Source organism: Mus caroli, chromosome 8 (genome assembly GCF_900094665.2).
Source record: "Mus caroli chromosome 8, CAROLI_EIJ_v1.1, whole genome shotgun sequence".
NCBI lineage: Eukaryota > Metazoa > Chordata > Mammalia > Rodentia > Muridae > Mus > Mus caroli.
The window spans coordinates 102,378,682-102,391,190 of record NC_034577.1 but is presented as its reverse complement, the minus strand read 5'-3'; the positions used below and the strand labels follow the sequence as shown (position 1 = coordinate 102,391,190).

At 42.2% G+C, this 12,509-nt stretch overlaps 1 protein-coding gene across 1 annotated transcript in view; it reads left to right on the top strand.

Annotated features, from left to right (window-relative positions):
• Rfwd3 (ring finger and WD repeat domain 3) overlaps positions 1-12,509 on the top strand; it is a 30,371-nt gene that overhangs the window by 6,672 nt on the left and 11,190 nt on the right. The window contains exons 5-9 of the mRNA XM_021171128.1: positions 1,602-1,669; positions 4,107-4,289; positions 4,370-4,461; positions 10,386-10,500; positions 11,078-11,306. Of these exons, the coding sequence (XP_021026787.1) occupies positions 1,602-1,669; positions 4,107-4,289; positions 4,370-4,461; positions 10,386-10,500; positions 11,078-11,306 (687 nt within the window). The remainder of the gene's footprint in view (positions 1-1,601; positions 1,670-4,106; positions 4,290-4,369; positions 4,462-10,385; positions 10,501-11,077; positions 11,307-12,509) is intronic.

The window sequence follows — 12,509 nt, the reverse complement described above, 5'->3', positions numbered from 1 at the left end:
AAAAAAAAAAAAAAAAAAAAACTTAATTTTTTGTGCTTTATGTTCCAACAAGTCAGTCCCTGTGTAATATTGTGGTTACAACTGGATAGTGAGCTGAAAAACATTGAAATTGGTTGGATTTGTTATTTACACAATGAAAGAGAATAGTTTACAAGTGAATCAGATTAGTATATTGAATGGACTAGTTGTAGTTCACACATGCTGGTAGTCACTTGCTGAAGAGGATGGGCAGGAGGCTCAAGTTCAAGACCAGTCTCATAGTTAGACCTTATCTCCAGAGAAGGCAGACAGAAGAGACAAGGAGGTGGGTGGCTTCTAGGAGCAGTGTCAAGGCTGGGCGTGTATGCACACAAAGGCATACCAAAAAGGATGAAGCCATTCTGCTGTTAGAGCAAAACGTAGTTAATGAAACCAAGGCTCAAGTAAGGAAACCTTGGCATCTAGAAACAGCAAAACACAAAAATGTCAGTGTCTTAAAAATAGAACAGTGTATTGCTAGCATAAATAATTTCTGTGATTCCATTCATTATATAAAGTATCCAGAAAGGATTGTTTAGAGTTGTTTAGAGGCTGGGTAGGCCTGCAAGTCAAAATGGAAATGACAGTGAGTGAATGCACGCAATCTTCCTGAAGTAATACGAAGGTTTTATTTGTAGATGAGTTATTTCTCAGTTGACAAGGCCAGCTTCAGATTTGGGCTGAAGTGACCCTGCATGTTTTCCTAAGTGGCAGGGCATTAAAAATGTTTGGCACTCTGCCTAGGTCCTAGAACTGTGTTGAGCTAGAATGTGATGGTGGCCATGTTGCTCTTTATGTCAAACTAATGTGAAAGTAAAGCAGTAGATTATCTGCCAGACCCAAGAAGCAGGCGTTGCAGGAAGTGAGAGGCCAGGTCTCTCCACGTCCGTAGCAAAGAGGGAAGCTTGGAAGACATGTAAGACTACAGTGAAGAGGACAAGAATTAAAGCTGTACAGAACAACTGTAATATAAACTAGCTTACCTATTGTTAGGTGAAAGTAACAAATTACTATTAATTTTTCAAGGAGTGTTAATAATACAGTTGTTTACATTGGGGGGAAAAGTCCTTAGTGGTATTGTAAAGAATTTTACAAGTGTATTCACAGTTTAAGGTTTGTCTGGCATTTGAATCTACACAAAAACAGTGGGGCAGGGCTAAACTTTGTGAGGCTTTTATATTCTTTAGATTAATTTTATTTGTATAAATGGGTTATCTATATATGAGTGTATTACGTGTATGCCTGCTACCCAAGAGGGTATCATGTTCCCTGGAACTGAATTTAGGATGGCTGTGAGCAAAAGCAACCAGGGCTCTAACTACTAAGCTGTCTCTCTTAACACCTGAGTTGCTTTTTAAATTGAGGGCTGGATATTTGTGAATTTTGTTTACTTATGGAATATGCAAAATAAGTAGATAGTAATAATAAATAACAAATGTTAAATTTTTCAAGAATGCTATAAATACTATGTCTTCAGATGGATAGCTGCAGTGAGGCTCTCTCTCCTGCTAGTCTCTCATAGCTAACTTGTGTCTTTTATATATGGTCTCTGCTCCTGTGTCTGGATACATACACCTTGATAGAACAAGGAGTTATCTCAACAGACCAAGAAGCTACATCTGTCACAGGAGATGATGCAGGCCCTAAAGAGGTAACCTAACACCACTGTTGTCCTGATAAAAGATCTTGCCTGAAGTTAGTTTGGCTTTTAACTGGGGATCCTCTGTTCTTGACCTACTAAGCGCAAGGGTTGCAAGCATGTGCCATCACATCCAATGTGAACATCCTTTTAAATGTAGGTTAAGATTTCAATGTTACAGGAGGCTTCAGGTAAAGTTGGAAAGCTTTCCAGGCTCTGTGGATAAGATGCAGACACGGTTTCAATTTCAGTCATTTACCATGTGATTGCTCCCCTGCTGTCCTGGAAATCACTCTGTAGACCAGGCTGCCTTCAGACTCAGAGATCTGCCCCCCTCTGCCTCCCAACTGCTGGGATTAAAGGCCACCACTGCCCAGCCATGATTGTTTCCTCCCTGTCTTGGGAAAAAAAAAAAAAAAACATTAGGGATAGTTGAGAGTAACCTAATTAGGTGTTAAATACCAGTTAAAAAGTGAGATAAACGAAGTTTTTAATATTCAGGCAGAATGTGATTACAGTGTGATTTTAAAAAAAGAAAAAAGCCTGTTGTTGGAGTCACGGTTTCACTATGAGTTCCTGGCTTTACCTGGATCCTCACTGTATAGACCTGGCTGGTCTGGAATTCACAGAAATCCCCCTGCCTTTGCCTCCCATTGAAGGCATGCACCACCCAACCTTGCACTGTTATTTTTTTCAGACAGTTTTGCTAGGCAGCCCAGACAGGCCTTGCTTTACTGTCTGTTGTTCCCTGTCACAGGACATTTTAGTCTACTCCTGTTGGGTCCCCCTCCCCGCCTTTTAAACATTTTCTGGTATAAGTCAAGACTTGATATAGTTACCTTAACAAATTGTAGTGAGTATAGTCATGAGATTTATTTCTAGCAGAGGTTGCCATATAAAAGGAAAGATGTTTTACTTTTGATTGATGTGACCAACGAACGTGCCTTTGGAAATTTATGCAAGCTATTGAAGCACCAATAAGCATGTCCGGTTTTCTTTTCCCTTTGAGACAAGGTCTCCCTCTTGATTCCCGGCTGGTTCAGGAAGTAGCTCGGGTGTCTCTGAGTTTGTAGCGATGCCTCCCAAATGCTGATACATCCAGGGATAGTAAACACGCCTACCTCCCAGTAGTACTTGGTATCATCAGGGACATCAGCAATTTATGCCAGTCCAATAAATAAAAAGTAGTTTCTTGAGTTGCAATTAGTATCTGTAAATGATTGCTTATTGATCAGTGTTTATATTTTGTAAGTTTTTTATGGTCTCTTAGCTTCCTTTGACTGGAATGGGCTGAATATTTTATGGCTGTATGAATTGGTGATCAGTTTGTTTTTGCACGTATAAAGAACCTCTTGAACAAGGATGACATTAATAGACATGCTAATGTGGAAGAGGGAATGCTAGTGAATGAGGCTTCAACCCTAGACAAAGAGCAATAAGTGGGTTGGAGAGATGTTCTTCCAGAGGACCTGGGTTCATTTTCCAGCACCCACATGGCAGCTCACAGTTATCTGTAACTCCAGTTCCAGGGGATCTGACACCATCACACAGACACACAGGCAGGCAACAAAGAAGCCATACGTTTGAAGAGGGGCATGGTGGTGCACATGGTTCAGTGCTAGACTAGGCTGTATAGCAAGACCCTGTTTCCAAAAAGTAAAAAGAGCCCACCTACTACCTGTTATTGGTTGTCACGGTACCTACCACAGTGGTTTTGCTTCACTTTCTTTCTTTTTTTTTTCTTTTTTTTTAACTTGGTTTTTTGAGACAGGGTTTCTCTGTATAGCCCTGGCTGTCCTGGAACTCTTCTGTAGACCAGGCTGGCCTTGAACTCAGAAATCCTCCTACCTCTGCCTCCCGAGTGCTAGGATTAAAGGAGTGTGCCACCACTGCCCGGCTTGCTTCACTTTCTATAGCTTTGGGGGAAAAAAGAAAATCAAAGACTGGTAAAGTCAAAATTAGTAGATTTCTTTAGCCTTCTACTGGTAAAGGCACTTTGGGGGTACTTGGTAAACAGAGAACCAACCCCTAAAAGGTGTCTTTTTAACTCCACATTGAATGAATGAATGAGGAGAAAGGAAGAAAGAAAGAAAACAGAAGGTGTGCCAGGTGTGGGGTGCACAAGGTGAGAGAGTCTGATTTGAAGCCGGTGTGGTTCTGTATTCAGGCCCTTTCTCAACAACAGCAAAGAAAAATCAGTATTGCTGGCATGCAGCTTGGTGGTAGAAGACATGCTGAGAATGTTTAAGGCTCCACCTCAAACATCCCCATCCCACCCCCACCCCCTAGAAGCAGATGTTACCTATAGTATACAATGTGAATTTTATCAGATTATATTTTATAAGAATGACATGTATTTGGTAAGTGTTGTACATTCTTTGTGCAGCTTTTTGTTCAGGTTTATATACTTATGTACTTATTTGAACTCATTTCACCTTCCATCTGGCAGTCTCCCCAGAAGCCCAGCATGCTATCTGCTGTGGAAGATGAGGAAGGTGAAACTTGCACAATATGTTTGGAACAGTGGACCAATGCTGGGGACCACCGGATCTCAGCACTACGCTGTGGGCACCTCTTTGGATTTAGATGCATTTCTAAATGGCTCAAAGGACAAACACGAAAATGTCCTCAGGTAAGGACCCTAAAGGAGGACTGTGTCTTAAGTCAGAATTCCTAGAACCATATTGATTGTGTCTCATTGGACTCTTTTAGTGCAACAAGAAAGCCAAGCACAGTGACATCGTTGTCCTTTATGCCCGATCCCTGCGAGCTTTGGACACTAGTGAACAGGAGCGCATGAAAAGGTAAGTGTGGGCTGGTGACAGCTCAGTGGATGAAGGCACGCACTCCCAAGCCTTCCTGAGGAGATCAAAGACCCAAAGGCCCTGTATGGTGGAAGGACAGAACAGAAAGTCTTACAAATAGATGAAAAGCTGCCTGGCTAGAGTCTTTTTCCTGCTGCTTTTGTTGTTTGGTTTTTCTTTTTTTCTTTTTTTCTTTTTTTTTTTTTTTCCTAGACAGGGTTTCACTGTGTAGCCCTGGCTGTCCTAGAACTCATTATGTAGACCAGACTGATGCCTCAAACTCAGAGATCTGCCCACTGCCTCTGCCTCAGCCTCCTGAGTGCTGTTAGAAATGTGTACCACCATTGCCCAACTCCTTTTGCTTCTTTTTAAGCATGTTTGATAAGGAAATTATCAGTCTACTTTTGTTATGACTCTGGGGTTTTACCTACCTCTGGCTTGGGATCTGTGAGAATCAGTGACATTAAGTCTCAGACAGTTACTTATATAATCACATTCTGCATTATTTGTTGTTTATACAACATTAAACATGTGAGGCTAGAGCCGGGTGGTGGGGTGGAACACGCCTTTAATCCCAGCAGTTGGGAGGCAGAGGCAGGCGGATCTCTGAGTTTGAGGCCAGCCTGGTCTACAGTGATTTCTAAGACAGCAAAGCAAGCAAAACCCAAAAAAACTAGGAGGTAGGCCTGGTGTCTCATGCTTTTAATCCCAGCACTCAGGAGGCAGAGCCAGGCAGATCTCTGTGGGTTTGAGGCCAGTCTGGTCTGTATAGAGTTCTAGGATAGTCATAGCTACATAGACCCTGTTTCCAAAAATAAAATTTAAATGTGAGGCTAGGGTTGGAAGTATAGCAGCTTGGTGGGAAAACACGTGCTTTGCTTTGCAAGGCCTCCGGGGTTTTTTCTTCACACTGAAGAATAAAAGAGTTTTGAATGATGATCTGGCATGGTTGTCTGTATTGTAATTACACCACTTGGGAGGATAAACTCGGACAAGAGAATTGCTGCAGTCTAGCTGTTGAGGGCCAGCCTCTACTGTATAGGCTGATCCTCATTTCTGACTGTGGTTAAGAGTACTAGCTGCTCTTGCAGAGGACACAAGTTCATCCCAAACTCCCAAACCGAACAACTCCCAACCCTCTTTACCTCCAGTTCCAGGGGATGTGATGCTCTTCCCTGTCGTGCATGAGCCCTGCAAACGCACGGTGCATACAGATACACGAGGGTACACACACGTGCTCGCACATTTAAAAATACAGGCTTATGCCGGGCGTGGTGGCGCACACCTTTAATCCCAGCACTCGGGAGGCAGAGGCAGGCGGATTTCTGAGTTCGAGGCCAGCCTGGTCTACAAAGTGAGTTCCAGGAAAGCTAGGGCTATACAGAGAAACCCTGTCTCGAAAAACAAAACAAAAAAAACAAACAAAAATACAGGCTTTTGTAAAGGAGCTCACCTCAGTGCTTACGAGCGTTTACTGCTTTTAGAGAAGACCTGGGGCTGGTGAGATGGCTCAGTGGGTAAGAGCACCCGACTGCTCTTCCAAAGGTCCAGAGTTCAAATCCCAGCAACCACATGGTGGCTCACAACCATCCGTAACGAGATCTGGCGCCCTCTTCTGGAGTGTCTGAAGACAGCTATAGTGTACTTACATATAATAAATAAATCTTTAAAAAAAAAAAAAAAAAAAAGAGAAGACCTGGATTCAGCTCCCAGCACATACATGGTGATTGTGATGGCTTAGAACCATCTGTAACTCTGGTTCCAGGGGTCCAATGCCCTCGTCTGGCTTCAGGTCAGCACAGTGCATGTAGATTCAGTTAGGCAAAACACTCAGGAAACATCTAAGGAAAATAAGTGAATCTTTAAAAAAAAAAAATCCTATCTCAAATATGAACTAAGCTGAGCGTGTAGCTCAGTTGGTGGAGTGCTTGCCTGACATTTAAGGAGCCCGGGATTTTTTTTTTTTTTTTAAAGCAGGGTGTGGTGGCACGAGCCTTTAATCCCATCACTTGGGAAGCAGAGGCATGCTGATTTCTGAGTTCGAGGCCAGCCTGGTCTACAGAGTGAGTTCCAGGACAGCCAGGGCTACACAGAGAATAAAGAGTTCAAGGTCAGCTTCATGGTCAGATTCATGAGACTGAAGCTCAAAGGGAAAAAAAATTCACCGTATTTCATGTTTTGTTTGTATTTTGAGACGGTCAGACTTAGCCGGGGTTGACCTGGAACTGCCAGTGATCCTCTTGCCTTCGTCTCCCTAGGGCTAGAATTACCAGTGTACACCACTATGTCCGGCTTGGCATGTTTCTCTGTGTTTCTGCTTTTGATTGTGTGTCACTCTTCCCCTTAAAATAGCTTTCTTTCAGAAGATCTGTTAAGTGAAGTTTGCACATAGAGTGCATGGGGAAAAAAAAGAACAAAACCACTGTAGACTCTACTCTGAATAGTTGCTAATAGCCAGGAAGTAAGGCAGAGGCAGATATAGCTCTTAAGTTCAAGGCCAGCCTGGTCTACAGAGCAAGGAGACAGCCAGGGCTATAAAGAAAAACCCTGTCTTCTGAGACATGGCTCAGTGGATCCAAGCCCTTGCTGTACAAGCATAATGACCTGAATTTGATTGTTAGAACCCTAGAACCCCTAGTAGAGAGAAAACCCACTTGCAAAGTTACCCTAAGATTTCCACACGTATGTGGTGTGGCACACAATCACCCACATTCTCATATAATACAATTTTTTTTTCCCAAATGGTGACATGTTCATAGGCAACGAAGCAGGTGAAGCACAAGTTTGAGGCCAACACTGGAGACCCAGCTCAGTGGCACTTGGCTAGCACACACACAGCCCTCTAAAGAAAAGGAAGACTCGGGGGAGCATGTGGGGGACTTTTGGGATAGCACTGGAAATGTAATTGAAATAAATACCCAATAAAAAAAATATAGGGAAAAAAAAGGAAGACTAAAGTTTAAAATATCCACCATTGAGAAAGTTTTGGATATGATTATTCACATTTTACTGGTAAAGTTTGAATGAAGTATTTTTTTAAAAAGTTAACCTAGCTTGACCCCTCTACTTCCTAATGGCAGAGATGTAAGTGAGCTGTCAGGGAGCCACCTGTTGCCTTCCCTCTCAGTGTCACCTCATGCTGTCGCCATATGCTGTGAGCCAAAACAAATCTTTCCTCAAGGTGTTCCTTGTTGAGATCTGGTCACTGCAATGAAAAAGGTTAGTTTATAGCTGTCGAGTGCAAATACGTAGTTATCCTGCTCCCCGAAAGCAGTTCTTTTAAAAAGTATATTTGCAAAGGTTTAGTTAAAAATGATTTATGTTGCTAATAATCTAGCTCAAGTAGATTAACTAGTTGAGTAAACTGATACCTTTGTAGCATAATATTAGACATTGCAAAAGTGGTTAAAGTGCACACATGTCAATAAAAACATTGTGACTACATTTTTGTAAGTCAGGTTTTCTCCCTGTAGCCCTCCTTGGCTGTCCTGGAACCCCACACTGCACCTTTGTACTATTGAATCCTAACTTTTTGCCATTTTTGTTTTAGGCCTTTCTAAAAAGTCAGTCCATGCAAAGAGGCATTGTTGTGCTTTTCTGAAGTCACAGCTGCTCTGAAGATGGTTAGATCACTGACTAGAGCCCATGTGTTCTCTTGGAGAGCAACTCGGGCAATCTGCCAAGAAGTCTGCTTTTTAAGTATTGTTGGGGGCATTTTGTTGTTGTTTGGGATGGTCTCTGCATTGTCTAGGCTGGTCTTGAACTCACATTGTAGACGAAAGAAGCCACTCATTGGTGACCCTCATGCCTCCATTAGGCTCAGCCTGAGTTGGCTTCCATGATCAAGATGTAGCCTTGAATGATCTCTTATATTTGTATTTGTCAAAGTGGCTTTTAACTCTGAGGTTTAATATCATGGATTATCAACTGCTATACTGTGATTTACTAGACACTGTGGTGGGGTTTTTTGTTTGTTTGGTTTGGGTTTTTTTTTTTTTGTTGTTGTTGTTGTTGTTGTTTTGTTTTGTTTTGTTTTTCCGAGACAGGGTTTCTCTGTATAGCCCTGGCTGTCCTGGAACTCACTTTGTAGAACAGGCTGGCCTCGAACTCAGAAATTCGCCTGCCTCTGCCTCCTGAGTGCTGGGATTAAAGGTGTGCACCACCACGCCCGGCTCAGTGTTCTTTTTGCACAAATTTTTTAATGCTAACTCAAGCATTTTGTTCCATGGCCTGGCTTTTTGTTTTCCTTTGTTGTTTGGAGACATGGTCTTACTGAGTCCAGCTGGCCTTGCTCTTGGTAGACAAGGATAATTCTGAAATCCCCCCCCCCCCACCCTTGCCTTCTTTATGGTTTTTTTTTTTTTTTTTTTTTTTTTTTTTTTTTTGGTTTTTCGAGACAGGGTTTCTCTTTATAGCTCTGGCTGTCCTGGAGCTCACTTTGTAGACCAGGCTGGCCTCGAACTCAGAAATCCGCCTGCCTCTGCCTCCCGAGTGCTGGGATTAAAGGCGTGCGCCACCATGCCCGGCTTTTTTATTTATTTATTTATTTATTTATTTTTATTATATGTAAAGTACACTGTAGCTGTCTTCAGACACACCAGAAGAGGGAGTCAGATCTCATTACGGATGGTTGTGAGCCACCATGTGGTTGCTGGGATTTGAACTCAGGACCTTTGGAAGAGCAGTCNGGTGCTCTTACCCACTGAGCCAGCTCACCAGCCCGATTTTTTATGTAATATACATAGGATGGCTATTTGGTCAGCATGAGTATGTGTGTACTAGTGTATGCCTGGTATTCTCAAAGAACAGGAGAGGGCAGCAGAACCCCTGGAACTGGAGTTCAGACAAGTGTGAGCTGCCATGTAGGTCCTGGAAACTAAACCCTGGTCCTGTGTAAGAGTAATAAATGCTTTTCATTGCTGAACCATCTCTCCAGCCTTATTTTTTTTTTATTTTTAAAAAGTTACTCATGTATTTATTTTTATGTGAGTACATCGGTGTCTTTAGACACACAAGAAGAGGGCATCAGATCCCATTACAGATGGTTGTGAGCCCCCAGTTGTTTGCCGGGAATTGAACTCAGAACCTCTGGAAGAGCAGTTGGTGCTCTTAACCGCTGAACCATCTCTCCAGCCAGCCCTCTTAATATAGTATTTCTTTTGTTGTCTTTGCTTTGAACTAAAGTCTCTGTAGCCCAGGAATGACTCTTAATTTCTAAGCTTATGTGATTCCCCCTCCCTCAGGCTCTCCTTAGTTAGTAGTATTACAAGCATATGCCACCATTTTCTGGCTCATTTGAATTTCTCATAAATAAATGAGGAGAGACTTGTCATTGCCGCTTTCATATCGTTTTCTCTGCTGTTTCAGTCAAGTGGAATATTGTTCTTGTTTTTGTGTTTCTTATTTTGAAATTATCTTTAAGTGTATGCAAATTTATGGTTGTGTAATGTTATTTTTTGTACCTATTCATGCATTTTGCGTTTATTCTAATTGGCCTTTTGTTAGCATTTGCTCAGTGTAAACTTTCTTGTCTTTGAAAGCTTTAGCCTTTTTAGTGCTGTTAACTTGATTGCTGTTTAGTTTGCATACTTTGTGATAATCAACATTAGTTGATTTTTCTCTTACTCCAATAGATAATCTTGGTTTTTTTTTATCTTTCAAGTTTAATCTTTTGTAATTTGTCTTAGCTCAAAGCAGTGAATTGGTTCTCTCCCTCATTTTCCTATGCTATTTTAGTCTCCATTCTGTAGTAGAAGTCCTATTTCTGGCTTCCATTGCTTGCTTTTAACCGGTGTGCCTTATTAAACTGCAATGACATACTTACAGTAAAGTGTGTATATCACAATATGAACTTACTGTGTTGGCTTGCTGGGATCTTCTGTAGCTCTCCTAATCCTCCTCTGTCCCTGGCTTTTCCCTTCTAGTGACTTACTGAATGAGCAGATGCTCAGGAAGCAGGCTGAGTTAGAGTCTGCACAGTGCCGGCTCCAGCTTCAGGTCCTTATTGATAAATGCACTAAACTCAATAGCCGTGTCCAGGTGAGTTTGTCCTTCCTAATTCAGAAAACTTCTGGAATCAGAATTCAAAAGAAGGGCAGTTTAAGAAGAACCTAAATATTACTTAGGTTTATCTCAATGATAGGACATTTACCCTCAACCCATGCTTATATACGTTCTGTGAGGGCTTCAGACACATAGCAACCATTAAAGATTTCTTTACCCTAATATTTACTTTCTTTAGTTCAGTTACTTGATACTGAGTTTCAGTTACTCTGAAATTCAGTTGAGAGTCGTGGAGTCGTTTTCATGATTGGCAAGAAATCTTTTATCCTATCAAGAAATCATTCTATAGCTGGGTGGTGGTGGCACTCACCTTTAATCATAGCAATTGGGAGGCAGAGGTAGGCAGAGCTCTGAGTTTGAGGCCAGCTTGGTCAATGGAGTAAATTCCAGTATAGCCAGGGCTACACAGAGAAACTGTTTTGGGGGCGCCGGGGGTGGGGTGTGGGGCTGAGGGGGTAGGGGTGGGGAGAGGGACAAAAACAAAAAAAAAAAAAGAAGAAAGAAACCCAAAGAAGAGGGGAAGCATTCACTTATAACATCTTTTATGTTGTAGGACTTGGAAAAGTTTGTTGTGCGGCATCAGAACTCAGCTATGCAGCAGTGCAGTCGCTCGAAAGCACTTTGTGGGAAATGCCTATCCTCCAGCCAGAGCCCAGGCAAATACAGCTCAGAAAAGACCTTCACCATATCTCAGACGGGAAAATGCAGAATCTTGGCCTATTGTGATGGTCTGAGCTGCCTGGTGGCCTCCCAGCCCTCCCCTCAGGCCTCCTTTCTTCCAGGTAAACATCTCACTGTCTGAGATCATCCTTACATACTGCTTCACTCTCTTCCCTTTCTGAAGGATCTTGGACTCAGTGGTGATTAAATACTGGTAATAGGCTACCAACTCACTTTTGTTTGTCTCTCTGTCGGTTTGCTGTCTGTCTGTTAGTTTAATGCAAGTGCTTCAGATGCTACAAAGATGCCTTTCATAGCTTGGCATGTTGGCACATGCCTTTAATCCCAGCACCTAAGAGGCAGGCATAGACCGATCTCTATGAGTTCCAGGCCAAGCCAGCCTGTTCTATGTAGCAAGTTCCAAGAAAGTTGGGCTACATAAAGAGACCCTGACTCAAAACAAAAGACCATATCTTTAATAGCTGGGTCTGCTGTCACATCTGTAGCGGCAGCATTCAGGAAGGTGAGGCATAAGTTAGGCCACTGTGGTCTACACAGTGAATCCTGTTCCTATTTCGAACAAATAGAAAAACATCTCTTTCAGCTACAAGTAGTTCTTTAATCATTGCATAGCCCTCTACCATTCTTTAAAAAATAACTCTTCCATAAATATTGCTTTTATTTTGCAAATTACCAATACCAGTCAGTAGCAGTGTTAGCATGAGAGAGGAGGTAGGTGGAAGTGTCCTTTGTCACTGTTGCAGTCCAAGGAGAAAAATATACCCTGTGTGTCATTTGCATTACAGATTGATTTGCAAGCCAGGCTTGGTGGCGCACGCCTTTAATCCCAGCACTCTGGAGGCAGAGGCAGGCGAATTTCTGAGTTCAGGGAGTTCCAGGACAGCTAGGGCTATACAGAGAAACCCTGTCTCGAAAACAAACAAACAAACAAAAAAAACCCAAAAAACAAAAAAGCAAACAGATTCATTTGCACTGGGATTTTTGTTTGTTTGTTTAAAAAAAGCTGCCCAAAGAATTAATTCAAATTTAAATAAAATTTAATATTTTTAATTGTGAATAAGAGAATTTATAGACTGTAGTAGTCATTTTATTAATGGGGAGCTAAAGAGATAACCTGGTGGTTCGGAGCTCTTTCAAACAGGAAAGTGGTACTCTTTTGAAGTTTGATAGTTTAAAGCTGAGCACCCGTGTTAGGTGGCTCACAACCACCTATAACGCCACTTCTAGCTCCAGGGAATCCAATGCTCTCTTCTGGCTTCCATGGGCACCCACATTCATGTGCATCCCCCCCCCCCCCCCCCCCC